This window comes from Marmota flaviventris, chromosome 1 (assembly GCF_047511675.1).
Source record: "Marmota flaviventris isolate mMarFla1 chromosome 1, mMarFla1.hap1, whole genome shotgun sequence".
NCBI classification, from domain to species: Eukaryota; Metazoa; Chordata; class Mammalia; order Rodentia; family Sciuridae; genus Marmota; species Marmota flaviventris.
In genome coordinates, this window is record NC_092498.1 from 167,954,487 (window position 1) to 167,976,975 (window position 22,489).

General features: G+C 39.2%; 1 protein-coding gene across 1 annotated transcript in view; it reads right to left on the reverse strand.

Moving 5' to 3' along the window:
* Erc2 (ELKS/RAB6-interacting/CAST family member 2) overlaps nucleotides 1-22,489 on the reverse strand; it is a 678,261-nt gene that overhangs the window by 138,276 nt on the left and 517,496 nt on the right. The window contains exon 15 of the mRNA XM_071614554.1: nucleotides 17,566-17,726. Coding sequence (XP_071470655.1) covers nucleotides 17,566-17,726 — 161 coding nt within the window. The remainder of the gene's footprint in view (nucleotides 1-17,565; nucleotides 17,727-22,489) is intronic.

Genomic DNA, 22,489 nt, shown 5'->3' on the forward strand with positions numbered 1-22,489 from the left:
ATGTTTCTCATAATGTGCATATATAATTTCTATTTTTTTAAAAAAGAGTTAAATGTATTTCAAAATAAATATCACTTATTCTTAATTCTTTAGATATGCAAAGTGATGTAATATTACTGCTTCTGGTTACTTAAAATGCATTGCAAGAGAAAGCCATTTTATAATTATATGTTCTTATAATCTCATCTTGGATAATAAGAGCAGCGTGAATTAATTTTATCCAACCCACTCTACTGTTAAAATGTCTGGCACTCAGAATGTCTGATGATCTTCCATAGTCTGCTCCTTGAGGCCTGCTATGATGATCACAGTTCCTTCACCCTTCCTGCATTATAGACCCCGTGTACATATCCATGGATTAAAATGCCCTTGGGTTCAATTCCCAGTACAAAAAAAAAAAAAAATGAACCTACTATCCGGTGGGATGGTACATACTTGTAATCCCAGCAACTCGGGAGGCTGAGGATGGCAAGTTTAAAGTCAGCTTCAGCAACTCAGCAAGGCCTTGAACAACTTATCAAGACCTTATCTCCTAATAAAATATAAAAGAAGGCTGGGGATGTGGCTCAGTGGTTAAGGGACCCTGGGTTCAATCCCTGGTATCCCTCCACCGCTTCCCCCCCAAAAAATGAACCTACTGGTCTCTTCACCTGTAAATAATGCAACCTCTACACCTGTAGGGCTCATGAGCAAGCACCTGAGTGGCAGTGTGGGGGCTGAGCATGCACACGCAGGTGCACACACACACTCAAGTCTACATCTCCAACAGGCAGGCTGTACTGCAGTCAAAATACTACCTATGTCTATCTGACCAGTTCTACTCAGGGTGTCCCTGAGGCTAAAGAGAAAGTTCCTAAGAGGGTTCTGGGAAACAAGGGTGTAATTCACTCAACTTACAAAAATGGGAAAAAGAAATCTCTGGCAATTGATGCTGGCTCTCCTTCCCTCCCTTCCAATGATGGAGAGTCCTTACTCTGTGGACCTGGACATCAGAGACAGAAGCCCTCCTGGTCCTTCACTGGATTCTGCTCAATAAAAATGCACCCCATTCCACAATTTTGATCATTATTATTTCCTGGGTTAACAAAACTTCAAGAAAGCATGTTTTCAGAGATGAGGGGCTAAGATGCTATTCGGTTGAGGTCAGCTGTGGAAGGAGTCAACTCTTTGTCTCCTCAGGCTTTAAAGTGTTTACAATTGTATTATTTCAGATATTAAGATAACAAAACTTTACATTATAGAAAGTCATCCATGTCTACTCGCAACAGATTTTTGTATGTAGACTTCTAGTTGTGTTAAAACAGCTTGACTCCAAGCTGGAGTTTTAAATAATATTGTCTAAGTTTAGTTTCATCCTGAAAAATTCCAGACCAGTTCGGGGAGCCTCTTTTATTGTGTATCACTTTTTTTTAATAAAAAGTTTTCTTGTTATAAACATATAAATTATTTCTAATATCGTCATGAGGGAAAGGTAATGCCAACAATTTCATATCCAGTCCAAGCTGACCAGTGCAAATGTAAACAATGTTGCTGTGCATTAGGAAGACGCCAGCTGTTATGGCAGCTTGAAAAAAAAAGGACATAGGGTCGAAGCCAACTTCCAATGGCCACATGTAAATAAGAATGTGTGAATAGAAGAAAAGGGGAGCTCCAACCTTGCTTGGAAGGAAATCTCGTTGTTTTAAGGCAAAGATTAGGAGTCAGGGATATTGTAGTAGATCATCTACTACTGCATAGTTATGGGAATGACATTTTGGACCCCCTGCCCCCACCTTCATATAAATAGCCATTTTCAGGAGAATCTTCCAGAACTGTTTGGGCAAGTAGCAAGATCACTTCAGCTTTATCACTGAATTCTTTGTATCTGCCATTTGAATATTGTATTTGACTGTGGGTCCTATAAGAAATACTTCTATTCCCCTCCTTGATCTCAGCTAGTTATTTTGCCCCTCAGGTCTCAGTTGACATGTCTGTCCTTCCCAGAAGCTACCAACAAACTCCATGCTTCCTTTCAACCTGATCATAGATACCCCACTCAGAACTTTCCTTATCTGCACATTTACCACCTTGCATAGACATTACCAGCTTATACTGCCAACTTCCTCATCGTAGCATGAACTCCACAAGGCAAGCACCACATTACAAAGGCTGGACCTAGTGCCCCTCCTATAGGAAATACTCAGAATTTATTTGTGGAATGTGTACAGAAATAATGCACAGATGGTTAAAGAAGGTGGGTCCTTAAAACTCACCACAAGATGAGGAGGAGAAGCCAGGGACTTTTCACACAGAGGTAAGATTCTGCATCATGGAGGGTACTGGGGAAAAGAGCACAGGAGAACTAACTGTCTTAGATCTTCAAGGGCTGGGAAGGAATAAACACTCCAGTGGCAAAATGCAAAAGTATCAAAGAACAAGGAGGTGGAATGATAAAGGAAGTAGTTATAGTATAAGAAAAGGCAGAGTCGGTTCTCTGAAGAGAGAATGAGTTCCCTCCGAATGCTGATGAGTAGATTTATTAAGGCTTACTAAGTAGCAGATTTGGGCTGTGTTATACATATTAACTCACTTAATTCTCAGAAGAACTCCACAGGGGACATAATATCATTTACACACTTGGCCAAGGTCACAGAGCAAGTAGAATAAATGGAGGGCCAAGATTCAAGCTCAAATCATCTATCTCCCTGCCCCATATCCCAGGCATTTCACTCCTGTGTTAATGAATCCTTTACCACTTCAGGGCAAAGGCAGACCAAAAGCTTCAGAGATGCTGCTGAGAATTAAGCAGCACCATTAGATGAAATTATGGGCTAGATACCATAAAACAGTAAATTTTGGTGAAACCTAATTTTCAATGCTTAGTCTTGTTTGGTGTAGAGCAAACTAAAAACTAAAATGTGAAGGACACAAAGTCTGTCTTGATGGAAGGCTCCAGCCTTCACATATCCCACCCTTCTTGGGACGCTGTCTCTTCCCAGCTTCTATTAAAGCCAGGACTAGAATGATCCCCAAGTCCCTGACCCAGCTGACACATGTTCTGAAATCATTCCTCTCTAGAGTAAGTAGATTTGAGAGTCAAGCCCAAGACAAAAACCTGGCTCAGCCCAAAGATACCCCATGGTTACCTAAGTGAGAGATAACTGGATGCAGAAGCCATCTCAATGCCATCAAAGTGTTCCAAGGGCATATGGAAAATGGACATTCAAACAATCAATTCTGCAGTAAACTGCCAGAAAGCATAGCATGAGCCATGAGTGGATAAGCATGTAGCACAGTGAGAAGTCCTTAGATATTGACAGTTGAATGAATAAATGATCAAGAGCAACCCCGATAGTTATTTTTTCCCAATAAAATGGACGGTCCTGAGGTCAAGATGATGTGATGCCTATGTGATCATTAATAAAAGAAGGTAAATGGGTACTTTCAGAGATTTCTAGAGATTTAGGAACTTAATCTCCTAACAAAGTGAGCTTAATCTCAGTTTTCTTCTCTGCAGAAAAGTTATCATTAACCAAATCCTAAGAACCCTTGAGTGTAGGACATGTGACCAATTAGCAGTTCAGGTTCACACACTTTGAAACTTATTTGTTTATTCCCTCAAAATCCTGAAGTTACCATTCAGTCAAAAAGTTAAAAAGAGACAGGATCAAGAAAAGACCTTCTCAAATGGGTACAGTGGCACATGCCTGTAATCCCAACAGCTCAGGAGGCTGAGGCAGGAGGTTCATAATTTCAAAGCCAGACTCAGCAATTTTGCAAAGCCCTAAACAACTTAGCGAGACAGTGTCTAAAAACAAAAAGGGCTGGGATGTGGCTAGGTGGCAAAGTGCCCCTAGGTTTAATCCCTGGTACCAAAAAACAAAAACAAAAGCAAAAAAAAAAAAAAAAAACCACAAAAAATGAATTTCTATAATTTAAAAAAGGGCCTTCTCTTCTAGTAGAAATATCATTATTTAGGTAGAAATATCAATAATGACTAGGAGATGAGTAAGAGATAGAATTAGTCAATCCTGGGAACACTGAGGTTTAGGCATAAGGCAGGGAGAATAGACGAAAATCAATAAAGGAAAGTGTCCAGCATTGTAAATCTTTCTGACTTTCCCATATAATATCACCAAATGGTCTGTTTTGCTTTTATAACATTTTGAAAATATTAAAATCTGAGCCTTTCACATTAAAATTCTCTTCCACCTTAGAGTGTTTGTAATTTGGTGTCAAAATGTTTATCTGAAAAAATAATGTTTATGCTGAAGTATTTATGGATGAAATGATATAATGTCTGGGATCGGCTTCAAAATAATCCTGGGATAGGGGTGGGGATTGGCAATGGGTTGAATAATTGCTGAAGTTGGATGAAGGGACATGGGGTTCATTTTACTTTTATATACAATTGACTTTTTAAAAAAAGATATAACAGTAATTTATCCAAGCTTAATGAGGCTCCAGTTAGGAAAGAGGGTTCTCATAGGAATACAGCACTCAGTTCCACAGAGGAATCCTCACCACTCATCAACACCAGACTTATAGTTACACCCCATTCAGGTGTTTGGGAACTTCTCCCCAGAAATATTCAGGGATGCCCGGTTGAAGGGCAGGCTTCTCGTGGCACTTGAGAAATACATGAATTAGCAGGGAATTGTCTCTTCCCCTCTAAATATAAGCATTTGATAAATCCATCTTTCCTAATGAGCAGTTCACTTAACTTCAATAAAATGGCCTTCTAAACAAATGTAAGTCTACAGAGGAGAATTTTGGAGTTGTTTAGGAAATATTTGCCCAGAAACATAGGACTCAGGCGGTGCCCAATCATGAGAATAGAGTGCTCCTGTTACAATGGGTTGCATGTAACATTCCTATTCTAAGGATAAATATCAATAATCTGACCATGGCGCCAAAGTCCTGTATATATGGACTTTGCCAACCTCTCTGCCTAACTACCGTATTTTCCCATTTTGTCTCTATGGTCCAGCCTCTTAGACCTCCTACAAGCTAATGGAAGACAAGTGAATCCTATCTTCCATAGGGCCTTTGTACAGGCAAGTATCCTCCTCTGACAATGTACCCCCAACCACCTTTTACCTGATGTTCTTCCACTCATGCAACCTATCAGGGCTCACAGCCACATCCTGCAGGATGCTCTGATAGCTTCATGCACTTCCCCTTTTCTGGATATTTATTCAGGCTGTAACTTTGATTTCTAATCCTTTGGACATTAGTTTATTGACTAGGTACTCAGTAAATATTTGCTCATTCTCTCAAGAAACAACTGACTGCCTCGCATGATTTCTCTAATGAATGAGTCAATGATTAAACAAAAGATGGAATCAGTGAGAAGAGCCTTAGTCCAACGTGCTACAAAACAGTAGCTGCTACAGAAAACCACAGATGCCTTCAGTTGCCCAAAACCAAAAATGCTCTGAGCTTGACTGAAAGAATGATATGCTCCTGGAAAACTTTCCTCCAGTGCATCTCAAGAACCTCTTCCTTTCAGCCAAAGCAACTCCCCGACATCTGTAGAACAAAGGAGCAGTTCTTCCCATTGGATGTGGCAAGAGGAGGGAACTGTTTTTGCTAGTCCAAGACTCAGCCTGACTCTGGGAACCTCAGCCACACATCTTTCTAAGGTGGGGGCAGCAGCAGTCACTCATGTCGAAGGGTCATTTGAAAGCCATTCATTTTTAGAAAACCACAGAATGAAGGGTTTGTTTTAGTGTTTTGACTTTAGCATCAAACAACCTACTTCTTTTCCCAAAATTATTTAATATGGGAAATGTAAACATTTTCTAACAACACTTTCTTAAATCATTCTCACAATCTTATGCATCTGACCAAGGCACCATAGCCCTCCCCACTGTGCTAGTCTGGATCCTGAAGGAAATGGAATCTACCACAGATGGTTCCAATGAGGAGACTTCAATGAAGGGGCTTCAGAAGAAGGGGTGAGCAGGGTTAATGAAACAAACAAGAGATGCTGAGCCATCCAGAAACTGGCAACAGCAGGCAACCATTGCCACATTAGGCTGAAGGGACGAATGCAAAAATGAGCTAACTGTGGTGACAGGGAGCCATGGATGGGCTCTGTTCAGAGGGGGCTGTAGTCATGGAGAGAAGCCCCTGCTATGAGATGTGGCAAGAAACTGGGGCTGGGGGAACATTCTCTAGCCTTTTTCTCCCCCCACCCTCCCATCTCCTGCAGTGCCTCATATTGACTTCAGACCCAACCAGAACACAGCCAGCAAGGGAATCCTGGTGATGCAGCCCATAGGGTCAGTTTCCCCAGAGAATGATGGGGGTAGGGAGCAGAGAATAGCCTTGGGCTTACCCAATCCCACAGGACCTTATAAAGCACTAGCTAACAAGAACCTCAGAAATGCATTGAAGGAAGCATTTTCCAAGAAAATTTTCAGAGGCAGAGTCAGGAGGATTTAGAAGCTCTAAGCTCAGGGCTTGGGGAGGTGAACACACAAACATCAACTTTAAAATACAATAGAAAGTCAGAAATTTACCTGTTATCACAAGTGCATGCTGGCACCGGGGCTGCAATGCACTCAGAGTGAAGCATGGAGCGTGAGATGATAGCAGATTTCCAAAGTTGGCCTCAAGCTCCTGCAGATTCGATTTAAGACCCCCAGAGAGAGCAGCTTAATCCAAAGCTCAAGCATTTTAATTTTCAAAATCTGTTGGTTCCTAAATTCTATGACTAGGAAGTGGCAGAAAAGGAGGAGCTGATCAGGGAGTGGAAATTTAGGAAAGGCAGCCAGCTGGATGAAAAAGGTAGGCAGTAGCATCAGGAAACAATGAAGAGTCATTTCATTCATTTCTCCCACAATGGTCATTTAAAACTTACCAGGGACCAAGACAACCCAAATTCTTCCCCACCTCCATGCTGTGCTCCTCGACCCACTCATACATCTTCACTGACTCGACACCTTTTGTGATGTCTCGAATGAGGATACAGATCTTGATGTCTATCCTCTACATTAGAGTCGTAGCTTCCCCAATAACATCTGAATTAGACTTTTCCTATTCAAGGAGGATATTATAGGGAGCCAGAGAAACTCTACAAATTAAGATTTGCCCCAAATCCTGTTCTTCACAATCAAAACATGAACCTGGCATCTATCTGAGGAACAATCTTTCCTTCTGAAAGGCTCTGCTCTTGCATAAAGTCTTCACATGTTTAGTGTTCTACTTCTAAATTTTCTCCCATAAACAACCATCGGCAGAAATGTTTCCCTAGATGAAGGCCTGGCTACCCAGAGGGATGTCATGAAGGAAGGAACAAATGCAAGTGAGAGGCAAAGGTGGAGTGGGGGTCGGGGACCACTACAATCACGTACCAATTTCTAGGACTGGTCTAACCCTTGCGAACTGTCCAGTTTCACACTCTTAATCTGTATTTGGGGAAACTGAGGAACAGAAAGTTACACATTAAAGAATGATGGATTCCAGAGACAGGCAGGCTTGGATGCTCTTTTAAACAGTGGGCATTAACAAAACAAGGCTTTCAGATCCCAGTCAGGGTTTATATCTCATAGGGAGATTAGGCACTTGAGGATTTGGATCTGAAACCCTTGATAATTCCATTAGGGAGCTACTTGGTAAGTCGGTTTGAAATTCTAACAAAGCAAGCCAGAGCCAAGAGGTCAAACTCAATCAGTCCTACACAAAATACCCAAGCTACTACATCCTTGGGGCCTGATCATCACCCTGAGAAAACACATCCTCTTTGAGTCACCTTTGAAAATAAGGTGGCTGCAGTTGTAGTTCAGTGGTACAGCACTTGCTTTGCATGTGTGAGGCATTGGGTTGGATCCTCAGCACCACATATAAATTAATTAAATAAAGATATTATGACCATCTACAACTAAATATTAAAAAAATAAAATAAAATAGGACAGGCTAAATCAAAGATGAGACCCTACAAAGCTTTTCTTCTCTTCCACAGTTAAAGTACACCAATCTAAAAAGGGAGGTTAATTATGAGTTTCTCAACAAAAACATCATTGGCATTTGGGGCCAGGTAATTCTTTGTTGTTGGGGGGCTGCTTTGTGCACTGCTGGATGTTTGACAGCATCTATGGTCTCTATCCACTAGGTTTCAGGAGTACCTTCTACTCCAGTCATGACAACCAAAACTACATCCTGACTTTGCCAAGTGTTCTGAAGAACAAAATCAGGTTGAGAGCCATGGCTTTGGAGAATTTAACGCGTTCATCTGAGTCCAGAGACCTCATCACACATGGAGAAATGGTCTCAGGTTTCCGGGGCTCACACTGCTACTGTGAGTAGATTTAAGCTGTGAATGCTAATCCTGAGAGCCCTGATCACTGCTCCAGAAAATCCTTCTTTTAGGACTGGATATGTGGCTCTACTGTCCCTTGGTCTCTCTTTGTGTGATGTGGCTGTCCTATCCTTGCCTCATAGGGTTAAAACTGGTAGTGCCTCCTACAGTGTTAGATCAGGTCCTTCTTGGATTTCTTCCAATGTGATGTTGCTCTTGGATGGGAAGAGAGGGCCACAACACCCCCTTTGACTTGCCATGTTTCAGGAGGTTGGGAGGTCCATACATTTCTCTTTCTCCTTTTAATGGGTGACCTTTCCTGGTCCCCCTGGGGCTGCTGTGAAGATGGAGATAACATAAAGTATGGTGCTTGGAATTACTTAAGCTGTACAATTCACAAGCCTTTAGATTATTTAACTGCTGATTATGATTATTTAAGGTGAAAGCCTATACTTCTCTAGCTCAGAAAATGTTTGTATTTCCATTAAAAACCACCAAGCCCAGGGCCCATTTGACTGACATTTTTCACTACTAAAACTATACACAGTGAATGTTTGGGGCCAAAAGACAGGGTTTCCCTTATTTTGTTTTAAGATAAGGAAGCAAACTTCAAACGCCTTCCTCATCTAGTCCTCTTCCTGCCTCCTCCCTCTCCCAATGCACCAGCCTGCTGTCCTGCTCCCCTGGGGCAAAGTGGAAGAAGCATCTCTCTGCTTGATGCTTCTACTAGTTAATCAAAACTGGTCCCAGACTTGAGAATCTTAAAATGATATCCCAAGTTCTTCACTAAAAAACTGTGTTCTGTGTGTAGGCTATATCAAGCAGATTTGGTTCCAGGTATCGGATCTTCAGTGTCTGCATCTGCAGAATGGGAGCAATCACTCTGCCCAGCTTGCAGAAAATGGCAGCAATATGCAAATGAAGTACTTAGCTCATGCCTGATATGTAGGAAGTACTTAATCTATGTTCACTGTTCAGATTAATCCCATGGTCCAAAGTGTGCATGCACTGAATAGTACATATAGGTGGGCTAGTGTAATGCTCTGAAGGCATTTTAAGCAGAATACAATCCTTATCACAGGACTAGTGAAGGGTCTTCATTCTATATGATGTGCAACTTAATCCATTCAATTCTTTTCCTATAATCATTTGTGAAACTCATATCTTCTTGCTTATATATTTCATATTCAAACAGTATTATGAAAAGTCAAAGCTGTGCACAAAATACAGGGGAATTCTATTGCAACCTTATAAGAGAGAGCAGGGTCTAGAATCAAGATGTAATTTTTGATCTTTGATAGAAATTTCTGCATTCCAATAGAATTCCTCAAGGGACAAAACAAAGAAGATCCCAGCAGGACCTAAGTATCATCTACTTCCCAAGTCATTTATTTAGTGGAACATAAATAGAATTATGGAGATCTCCATGGCCCCTCTAGTTGGGATGGAAATTCACCTGGAACAGGTAAGAGAGTTCCTGCTGCTACAGAGTTCTTTAGCATTGAAGCTCTAGCACAGTCTTCCAAGGCAGCATAAAATCTTTTCTTATATGTCACCCCTTTAACAATTTAAAGAACCCTCGGTCTTCTTGGCTTCTGTAGACCTAACAACCTTCACCCATCAGCAATCCCAAGTATAATGAGATATCCAAATATCCCTCAGCTTGTTCACCCACTGTATGATTCTTCATGTTTTTATCAACCATGATCTCCAGAAGTGACTCAGATATTCACTAGACACACACACTTAGGAGCAAATGTCTATTAGGAATATTCTCTCTAAAGGTGTAGTTGCAAAGTTATTATTATTTTTTTATGCTCAGTGAGATAAGGAATCAGTTGGTATTCTTCTTCTCCTTTTCCTTTTTTTCATTATGGTAGAGAGACTATTAATTGCTCCCTATCCATTCTTTCATTTACTTCCATAGTAATAGATTCTCAGGATGTTAGCTGGGCATATAGCTAACAAGCTAAAGACTAAATTTTCCTACTTGAACTAAAGACTAAATTTTCCTACTGGAAGCTAGTGTGACCATGTGACCTAAAATTCTGGTCAGTGTATCCCCCCATACACACACACACACACACACACACACACACTAGATCTGGCATTTTATAGAATGTAATCTCCACGAACAGAAGGATTTTTGTTCAGTCCTTTCTGTTCGCTTAGACCAACACTTAGATAAGTGCCTAGGGCTTAGAACAGTCTTTGCACATAGCAGATGCTCAACAACTATTTACTGAATGAACTGTTAGATGACTCAGATGTCAATGAGTGGTATGTGCAACTTAAAGGTCAGAAAGGGTGCTTTCTTTTTTTCCTTCTTTCTGCTGGTTGGAATATGGATTGGATAGATGAAGCTGAGGTAAGTTTTGCGTCATGAGGTGGAAGCCAAATGCTAACAATGCCAAAGTACTGAGCCTGAAGAAGCATAGGTCCCTGGTGACAAGAAACATACAAGTTTGAGCCTCCAGAATGTGGGGCTCTTTGTTCCCTGCATACAAAGTTAACTGGAACATTCTACCATTCTAAAGTTATTTTCTTTATAGTTAACTTTGACTTACCCACTCTATGTTTTGTGTACAGCAAGCTCTAAGCCACCCACTTTAGGGTTTAGAAAGGGAAACAGAAATCATGAGTGGTAAGCAAATGTGCACTTAGGCCACTGCCTGAAGCTCAAACCAAATTCAACTTCGAATGAGCCATTTTTCGTGACCTTTATTCCCTCCCTGCCACTGCAGTCTAATCACTGCAGGTCATTCAAGAGGCCTCAAGAGGCTTCACTGGTGTTCCAGCTAACTCAAAGATCTTTTAGAACTGAGCATGTGGCAAACTGAAATAGACAAGGGTATCTAGGACACACTATCATAGTACTTAATATTTTTAATTGGACTTAACTAAGTTTTTACAAATAAACCACTGATTAGAGAAAGAAGTGTGCTGTAGCAAAAAATAAAACTGTTGAATTCACAAAGTGAAGTTGTAATTTGAAACAGGATCAGGTATGTTAACTGTAAGAACATACCTAGCATATTAATAGTAACATAAGACATGATTATAGCCTTGTATGGCTTAAAAATCACTTTCTCATAAATGGATAATCTCATTCAATCCCCATAAGGTCTCTGTAAAATAGTACAGCCCCCTTGCTACTGAGTTTATCAATTTTAAGTAACAGTTGCCTTCAAAACTCCTCTTCCAGGCTCCATTTATCCTGTGCAAATTGCCAGGCACTTAGGATTCCTCCCTAAAGAAATGTCATTTGTCTTTTCTCATGTTGGCATGAAGTAGAGAATAAATTGATTTTATCATTTTCTGCATGCTGCCTCTCCTTTGAAGGGTACTTACCTAATGAGTGGCTCTCCAGAAAGGATCCCAGATCAAAGGGGCCAACAGGATAATGCCCTAGAATGAGCTGCTGCCTTACCTCACTGTAAATGTCCTAAAATAACCCAGTGTATACAAAGGCTTGTGAGGCTATCTGAAGAAGATGTCTAAAATCCAACAATACCCAGTAAATTAAGATGGATTGAACACCATTGGAAGAGTTAAAAATGTAGGGGTCTGCTTACATTTTTTACATAACATAAGCACAGGAAATCACTATGAAAAGTTTAAAAGGCACACTTCAAATTATCAACTAGTCATTAAAACCCTTATTCAACAGAACATTTTATACTAAATGAAAAATATCAGTTAGCTGCTTGTCTACCTATTAAATTTCTGTGGTAGTTAAAATCATCTGAGAAAACGCACACAGATTTTAAGCACTTTATCTGAAGGCCCTCCATTCCTTTTAGCCACAGATATCAAATTCACCTGACACAAATTAAATAATTGAGCTTTGGTTACTAGAATGTAAGCTTATTAACTAGTATTAATGAAACCAAACATATAGAATAATGTTCTTAATATTCTTTTAATAAAATTTCCTTTAAATAGGGACATATGTAACAGATGAACTATTATGAAATGTTTTAGCAAGGGGTTTGGGATATTTTTAAGTAAAAATCTTATACATAGGGAAAGAAGAATGTTATGTTCTTCTATGAAAATATATAGTGGAGAACTGTTAGTTCCTTCCAGGGTGGAAATAATGACCAATAGTTAGAACACCAACCAATAAAAATCAAACTGAAGAAGGGGTGTTGGGTTGAAGAATCCAGTATCTAACATATTTATAGCCTAAAATTGGAATAAATTTGGTTTCAGTTCCTAAGAACGTTCTCACATTGTTATGGTTTGGATGTGAAGTATACCCTGAAAGCTCATGTGTGATACAATTCAAAAAGATTCAGAGGAGAAATGATTGGGTTATGAGGGCCTTGACCCAATCAGTGAATTAATCCCCCTCACGGGGGATTGAGTATAATTGAAGGCTGGTAGGATGTGGCTGGAGGAGGTTGGCATTGGGGTGTGCCTCTGGGGTGTGTGTATATATATTATATTTATGTGGCAAGTGGAGTCCCTCTCTCTCTCTGCTTTCTGATCGCCTTGTGAGCTTCTTTCCTCTGTCACACTCTGCCACCCTGATGTTCTGCCTCACCTCAAGCCCAGAGGAATGGAGCCAGATACCTATGAAACCATGAGCCCCCAAATGAACTTTCTCTCCTCTAAAATTGTTCTTGCCAGATCTTTTAGTCACAGCAGCATAAAAGCCGACTGAAACATATATGATGGGGAGGTTCGCAACATTATCCATGTCTCCCCACATCCCAAATAACTTACCTTTAGAAATGACATCTAAGTGGGATTCCAAACCTCTTTGGTCATGCAAGAAACCACTTTATTCATCTATCTAGTCACTTATTGGCTTATTTATTTCTTCACTCATCTCCTTCACTCATTTGATTAAAATTAAGATCTCAACAAGGCCAAGGGTTTTTTGTGGGTTGTTCACTAGAACAGTGCCTGTGAAAAGCTATGAATCTTTGAACTCATTCACTCTTTCATTCCACTTATGTTTACTGGATCCCTAACATGTTACAGGTTCTCAAGGTCCAATCAGAAAATTTCACTGTAAATAAAGTCACATCATGAGAAATCTTTAAGTTAGAAAAACCAGATCATATTTTTCTCACTCTAATTCAATCAAAATTTAAAAATAAGAGGACAGTTCTCTGCCCACCCAAAAAGAATGGCAGAAGAAAATGTAGGCCAGAATGGTATATATTTCCAACTTTTTGGCACATGTCCCAAAATGATGTAACACACACACATGCATCAGTGGGGAGTGGATGAACTACCAAAAGATAGGACCAATGATCCCTACAAGAATGAATGGAAGAGATCTATAATTTTGACTGTGGTAGATTTGACATAAATCTATACCTGTGATAAAACTGCAACCCCCCCCACACCCCAATGCATGTAAAACTGGAGCAATCTGCATAAAGTTGGCAGGTTGTACCATTATCAATTTCCATAATTACTATTGTAAGATGTTACCAATGTTGTAAGGGATGAAGATCATAAAAAAAATCTCTTATTTTGCAATTTTATGTCAAACTATAATTACTTCAAAGTAAATCAATAAAATTAAATAGCAGTTTGCTATGAAAGCGATGCAAAATATTAGACCAAAACAGATACTCAATAATGGGGTAAACCTATATGACAGTATATTGCATGATTTAAAAAAAAACACATTTCTATGATTGTGACATGAAAGGTGTTTGCATTCAGAAAGCAAAAGAAGTAGGACTTATAAAACATGCAAATACAATCTAATCTTCTTTTTTTAAAAGTATGTGGGGAACAACATTTATACAAGTATATGCCAAATGCCATTGGTGTCTACTTCTATGTTAGCATCATCGGTGATTTTTTATTATTTCAGGGTGATTTTTTATTATTTCAGTTTTGCTTCTCCATTTTTTCTACCCTTATTTCTCAAACGAACAATATTATCTAACAAGTATGTAAAAGGCCATCTATCCTATGTGTGTGATTCTGATAAATTCTGCATAATTCTGAAAAAGAATCAGGACAAATGGAAAGATTACATGGAAAGACATTTCAGTTCTGTGTAACAATGCATTGAGCTCTCTCCATGAGCCACTGAACATGAACCACCACCTGTGAGTCCACTGCTTCTAATGGGAATGGTATCTACCAGGGCCTGGCAAATTCCTTATCAGTAATTATGTGGAAGGGAGTATGGCTTATGCAGGCTGAGAAGTTGGGTCTGATTCTAAAACTGCCTTCCAATTCTAAAACTCTATGCCTTTTGATTTTGCAATGAATTTAACAGACAACACCTCTCATTTTAAAAGCCCTTTTTATGTTTCAAAGCACTTTCACATATGCTGTTTTATATTAGCCTTAGTCCAGTACTTTTTAAAAATCCTGTCCCTATCACACATATGTAGAATAGGAAGAACAGATATTATCACCTCCATTTTACTGAAGGAAAAACTGAGGCAAGAGCAGAGTAATCTCTTTTCATACTTTGAGGCAAGTGAGATGAAAAATGAGTTATGAGAGCATACATTTCTCTTGCCTTATGGCTCCACCCCTTTCCTTTAAACACTGTGTAGCTTCTCCTTTTCTACTGGGGTTTGCAAACTGGATAGAACTGGTAACAATATTGCATGATGAATGTCAGTTAAATGAAAAACTAAGTTTTGATAGTAAGTATCAATGATGATAATACACATCTGGTTGATTCCACTAACTTACATCAACTCAGTCAAGGTCGAATAACCAATATGTCAATTTGACTCAAAAATCATGATCAATAAAACCAATTAGTTGACACGAACACCCAAGAGGCTGCTGAGCCTAGGGATCTCAGTCAATATATTTGCCTTATACCTGTGTCTTTCATAGTTGCAGGTAAGGAGTTCGAAAGTTGGGCTGCGGGGCCAATTGAATAATGAATGGGATCCATACAGGACTTAATGAAGCAGGGCTTTGTTCCTTTTACCAAAGGAAAATTAAAAGAGGAATTTTGTATTTATTTTACAGTGGCAGCAGATTAAGCACTTCAGTAATAATGTGGCAATTCATCAAAAGAGGTCTTAGTTAGGTGCTATCTGAAATCATGAAATTAAGTGGGAAAACATACACATGGAAAGGTTTATATGTTCTAAAAAAATAATCCAAACTTTAGATAAATGATAGTCTTCATAGAGTATAGTAAACAAATGACATATTTTCATTGGCTGATTGAGCCCTTTATACACATATATCATTTCCTGTGTGCCAAACCCTCTACCTAATACCTCTCCTCATAATCACCCCCATGCAAATCATTACAGAGGAAACCCGAGGGTCACTGAGGTTGAGGGCACTTCCTCCAAGTCATGTAGACACAAGGGGAAGTGATAGGATCACAACCCAGGTCTGATGACTCCCAAACAAGCACATTACCCTTATTACTTATTCTCCTAAAACCTTGAGATTATGTATATGCTCTTTTTAAAGCAGGAAGTCACTAAGGTGGCATGATACACTACTTCAGGAAATACAGAGTTAACCTGGGAACAACTGGAGAATGATGGGAAACAGAACACAATAACTGCTGATAGAATCTATTATCCATATTGTCAGTACATTAGTATGGGAACTGACTATTGATAATAAATTATTGAAAAAGGTATGATAATGTCACAGAAGCTTTAAATACTTTTCTGTTCAATGACATAAAATTCAGTCTACAGAATTTTAACTATTCACTCATTTGACAAACAGTTGAGTGCCTACCATATTCCCAGCTCTGCTAAAAGCAGAGAAATTTCTCCAGTGATTGAGACAGACAAAAGTCCCAGACTTGATGAAGTTCACAAAAGCTCCACAAGAAAATGAGGTAGTAGAAAGAAAGGGCGAGGCAGAAGACTTTGTTGTATGTATATATGTGTGTGTGTGTGTGTGTGTGTGTGTGTGTGTTTACTTATTTATTTATTTATTAGTTTTAGGTGGACACAATATGTGGTGTGAAGGATAAAACCCAGTTCCTCACGTGTGCTAAGCAAGCATTCCACCACTTGAGCCACAACTCCAGCCCAAGACTTTGGTTTTAATCCTGGCCAGATGGCCTTAAGCAAATTATTTGAATCTCTCTGAGTCTCAGCTCCCTTACTTCTAAACTGAGTATAATAGTATCTGTTTTTATTATATCATTTTTATTAGGAAAAATACTAGTTTATATGTGAAAAAAAATCCTACTTAGTCTTTGGTCTTGGAGAAACTGAGGTAGTTGATGAGGCATAAAAGTTTTGTCCTCATTATTAAATCCTTCAAAATATTTTATTCCATATTTTCCATGATCTAAGCTTTCTGGGTTTAATGTTAACCATGTGTAAGACTTGCTGGGTCACCATAAGGTCACTCTTCTATACCTAGCCACCAATTTCAAAGTCTGTGTTATAGGCTTACGATGCCATAATTATGTATGTTTCCCCTTGTTGTGGAAGGAAGCAGGATTTAAATTATATCTTAGTGATTATTTCATTTACACACTTCTAGAGATGCTGTTTCCTAACTAGTTTTTGAGAAACAAATCCATTACAATTGATTATTATAAAAATCTTCCAGTAAGATTTTCTTTCTTTCATATATTCTTGCATGCTACTGTTTCACTGAGAGTGTAGAATAAGAGCTAGGTGTATGTGGGTGTGTCATAAGAAGGACCATTTCTCAGCATTCAGGCTCCACTTTGTTGATTAAATCAGAAAAATCAATCAGTTCTAACCCTAAATCTCTTCTTTCCTTACTTTCTCCCTTCACCTTGGTGCGTGGGTGGGGGATTCCTAAACTATTTTTATCAGCTCAGCAAATCAGAGTTCTGCTTTCTAAACAAAGAGGTGCCAACCTTGAGACTCTGAAAGCAAACACAAGCCAGGCATTGTGCACAAGTGAAAAGAATATAATTAGCAAAGTTATAGTCACAATTAGGAAATACCTCCTCAGAAAAGTTTCCACTTAACTCTGAGCAGCGCTCAAATTACCATTGTGCTTGAGGCCTCTGTCTCTTGGCTGACTCAGACCTCTGTGACAGATCTATGAATACCAGCACCTTCCACAAAACACAGGCACAAATTCTAATGCTGGATGTGTGTGTGTGTTTTTTTTTTTTTAATAACAGATGTGGATAATGTGCAAATTGAGACACCAAAATTAAAATTTAAAAAATAAGAAACATAGTCTCACAAATGTCAGGTATTAGCCAAATTATTCTTTCACCATGCTCTTTCTTCACCTTCTCCAGCCCTTTCCCCTTTGCCACCCTCAGAGAGAGGTTAGGAAAGATGAAGAAAGCAAAAATGTATACTCACTTCATCTCCAGGATCTCCTCCAGCTGTTTCCTCCTCTCTATCCGCAGGTTGGCCAAGTGTGCTTCTTTCTCAGCCAGGGACTGCTGTGTAGAGGCAAGGCGAGCTTTGGTGGCATCCAGTTCTTGCCTGGTTTTCTCCAAGGCATTCATCAGTTCCTCTATCTGAAAGGCACATGGAGCTGTGAATGTGATTGCTCCTTCATTCAAGTATAAGGCATTCCTGACTACCCTGTGTTCCAATGGTAAATACAAAGAAATTGTGGGTGCTCTTGAAGTAGAGACACTGTTTCCAGGAGCTCTCTCTTTATCACTGATTAAAAATAAATGTTTCTAACACTGTAAATGTCCATTTTGGGATGGGATAGAGTTCAGTAGCAGAGGACTTGCCCAGTACACACAAGGCCCTGCATTCCAAGCCCAGGACAGCAAAAACAAAAATAAAAGTCCATATTTCTCCAAGGCTCACCTTTGAGTCCACTGTTTAATATCTATTCTAGAAGTAGGGGTGAGTGATTTGACCCAATTTCAACCCACGTTTGGCAAAATTCTCAGCTACTTCCTTGCAGTTAGAGGGAGGCAACACTCAACACAGTTCTCCTGGCACAATCTACTCCTGTGTGTAGACTCCAGGGTACTTTGACAGGAAGTTAATCGATGTGTTTCAGATTCACTTATGTTTTAACCTATCAAAGCCTTGTTTGGTCACAGCTATTTGATGTCCATGGGCCTCAGGAGCCCCTCTCACCTCACCTCCCAGACTTATATTCAGGAAGCAAGATTTGGCCAAAGGTAAACAGAATTCCAGCCACAAAGGGTTCAAGTTTGGTTTGCCCCTGAAGTTTGAGAGGGTTCTAAACTTGAAATAAATGACATGTAACTTTTATAGGGTGCTAATACACCATAGAAATAAGCCAGACTATCAAATATCCAGGGTTTTTCAGCCAGGTCCCAAAAATTGGACTAGGGAGCCCCGTGGCAAGGCCTTACTCTCCCCAAACCATTAGGGACTTTTAAAAGCCAACATACAACAAAAAGGGTTGGTGTTTATGGTTCTGTTCCAGAGACTTCCGTGGAGAAAGCTGGTGAAATGCCATGCCTTGCACAGGCTGCTTCTACTCTGCAGATTCAAAATCATGGTTCCAGGAAGTTTCTAGATTCCAGAGCTGATGTTTGAGTTTCTAAGTCACCCCTCCCCGCTGCTGCACTTGGCAGAATGGGCTCATCCATCACTAAAGTCAACAGAACACCCTTCAAAATGTGTCAATGACATGTTAAGTTTCAATTCATAAAGACTTTTTACACAATTTCTGCAGTTTTACATGGAATTTATTCAGAATAAGCATTATAGTTCACGTCCAAGGTAAATCACAAGCTTTTAAGATTCAGAAAACTCTCCATTTTGCCCTGATAGAAAGAGGAAACTTAATGACCATGCAATTTAAATCAAAGCCAAAACTAAAAACAGCTTAAAATAAAGCAAGACATATAAAGAATAATCTATGAAAGTCACAGGACCACATCTATTTAACTGTAGAATAAATAGCATTATTCTTTAACTTTATAAATACATACAATTTTAAAAAAACAATTGTGTTTTTCTTAGGTTCTCATATAAGTCATATAATATTTTAATATGACCAGGCACGGTGGGGCACGTGTGTAATCGAAGTGACTAGAGAGGCTGAATCAGAAGAATCCAAAGTTTTTACTAAGCATTTAATGAGATCTCATCTCAAATTGAAAAGATTAAAAAAGACTAGAGAAGCAGTTCAGTGATAAAGCATGCCTGGGTTCAGTCCTCAGTACCAAAAACAACAACAACAACAAAACCCATATATTACAAATATATCTAGAAACTCTTCTGCAAAACAATACTTAAGGCTAAAATAAGAGTTTTATTACTTTTTGTCCCTATTTTTTATGTACTCAATAGTGTAAAAATATACCTATCAGAATAATGGCCATTCCACAGACTAATTCATATAGTCTGCCTGACCCTCCACAGGAGATGGTCTTTGCCTCTTGACCCTGTCACAAATTATTATTTATTTCAAACATGATACTGATTCCAGAATAGACAGGAAAGGTCTCAAGAATTCACATCTGCTGAATTCTCTCTCATTCCTTGAAACTGAACTATCTGCAATCTATAGACTCTAATCTACTCACCTGGACTTCCAAGTTACTAATTCACTTGCCATCAGACTTCTTGGGCAAACACCAGGAGTTCTATGGTAATCCATCTTTAAATAATTACATTTTAGAGTAACACCTTATAGTTGTTTCAGCTATAACCACACAAAGAAACCTGGACACTTAGGATATGTAATCCAGTGTTTTAACTGATGGAAATGCCATTGGCTCCCAACATCAATAATGCTTAGTCCCATGTAAGAATGTTGTTCCCAACACCTTGGAAGTAGAGTCATTAAAAGAGTTGCAGGCCAAGGCTTCCAACTCATTCCAATTGATATGGAAGTATTGCACATTAAGGACCATAAGGTACACTGTAACTTTTTGTAAGCAACCATTCAAATCTCAGAATCTCAGTTTCCTAGACAATGCCCATGGTTCTTTCTATGTTTAATGTTTTATTAGAGTTCTGCAAAATGTTTCCTTTATTGCCAAAGCAGAAGCATTTAAAGTAAGAAATGTTTTCTTGCTGTGGTGATCATTAGGATAGCCTACAGTATTTCAGTTGTCCTCCTTATGGACACATGGTAAAACTACACCTTCCCTTTCCCTGTGAGTATGGCTTCAGCCAATAAAATACCATCATTTTCAGGAAGAAGCATGTAGTGCTAGCATTCAATTCTAACCTTCCTTCCTCTGCGCCAAGGCAAACATAGAAGCATGTCTCAGATGACACTTCCTTTAGCCTGAATCCATAGTGGCCATAATGAAGCCCTAGGCCAACCCACATCACATAAGCAAGATATACACCTTTGTCGTGCTACACCATTACTGTAAACCGTCAAGGCTGGTGTGGGAAGTTGGAATTGGGTGCTCTGTACTCTCCACAACAGCCTTCTCTCTTCAAGAGGAAATCACTTGTTACTCTTGCTATCCCATGGAAAAGAGACTTTTGCAGGCCACTGGTAATTTCCTTTTTGCCAAATGTCTTTTCTTAATGTGCAGCTTGCACATAGCTACATTCCTCCAAATGTATCTGTCCCTTCATTAAAATAACATCTTAACCAACAATATACATGTAGTTTGTGTCTCAAAACCACCAGATTAGAATTATGGTGTCACTTACTAAACTATGTGACTAAGACAAGTTTCTTCATCTCTCTCAGTTTCAGTTTCCTCATCAGTAATATGGGCACCATGTGGCATGCCTATTAGTTGTCTGTGGGCACTGAAGTGCCCACATGGCCCATAATCATTTCCTCTTCTCACTGATATCAAGAAAATAAATTTTTCTGATAATACAAATAAGGTACACTTATTACACAGAATAAGAAAGCTGCTGATATGAAAACTTCAAAATTTTTTAAGTCAAATAACATTCTTTTCAGTTAAGATCTACCTACATCTCACCACCTAGAAATAAACACTATAAACAATTTTTTCCAGCTTCTCCATCCCTCTCTATGTATGTACATATTTAATTGAGATGCTATATATGAATATATCCATATAAAATAAAATATTATGAACAACTAATGTATTGTGAGCATTCTCCATTTGTCACTAAAGATTCTTTTGGAAATCCCATTTTAATCTGTCAGTGTTCTACCCAATCCCCATTTTCCTAAACCTGATGCTGTGGTCTGAATGCTGTATCCCCCCAAATTCATATGTGCAAATTCTAGCCCCCAAGGTGATGGCATAAGGAGGTGAAGCTCTTGTGAGGAGTTAAGTCATGAGGACAGAGCCCTCAGGAATGGGATTAGTGCCCTTACAAAGGACATCCAAGGAAGTTTGTTTCTTCTCCCACTATGTGAGAGCACAGAAGTCAGTATCCACAACCTGGAAGAGGACTTGACCATGCAGGAACCTTGATGTAGGACTTCCCAGCCTCCATAACAGTGAGGAAGAAATTTCTGTTATTTATAAATCATTTTGTTTATAGTATTTTGCTACAGGAATCAAAATGGACTAAGATGCATAGGAACCTATTTTTCCTATTTGCTTTGCAAACACTTCAACTCCTTGCAGTCCATCACTGGGTCCTTCCCCAGGTGACACTGTCCTAGAGACACTTTATCATCTATACAGATACTCAGGAGATGAAGTCTATCTTCACAGTTCTCACCTTCATGCAAATGCCTGTTCAAACTTTCACTTTCTCCTTTCACTCATTCAAACTCTTTCACATGTACCTGTCAATCCCTGGCTCATCTTGACTGGTAAACCATCCAACCTCTTATCAAGTGCTCTGTAGCTGCTTCCATCTTCCTACTGCCTCTGGATCACTTCAATCTGCTTATCTTAATATAACATTAAATTGGAGATGACCAAAGGCTAACTTCTGATCCATGCACATCTGCCTAAAAAAAAAAAAAAAAAAATCCCTATAGCCTTGCCCTCTCAATGTCACTCCCTAACATATGCACCATTTTGGTCTCATGCCCTGAGTTTTTCCCCAATCACTCATGTTTGAGTTAAATTTATCTCTTCCTTTTCCTTCCTATTTTCCATGTTACCACATCCAATACCTCTGTTTTGGAAATGCTTATTGGATCCATCACTCCCTTTGATCATTAGTATAATATTCCCCATATATGATAGGATTTAAAGTACACACACACACACACACACACACAGTCTTAGCCTCTGTCCCTACCTCTACCCTAAGTGGTCTGCTCAGCTTCTCCCATGTAAGAGTAGCCACATCTGCTTCTGGATTTTATGAAATAGAATTAGCAAATGGGTAGCAGAGTGTACATATAGGAAGAGGCTCTAAAGAGCAGACAAAA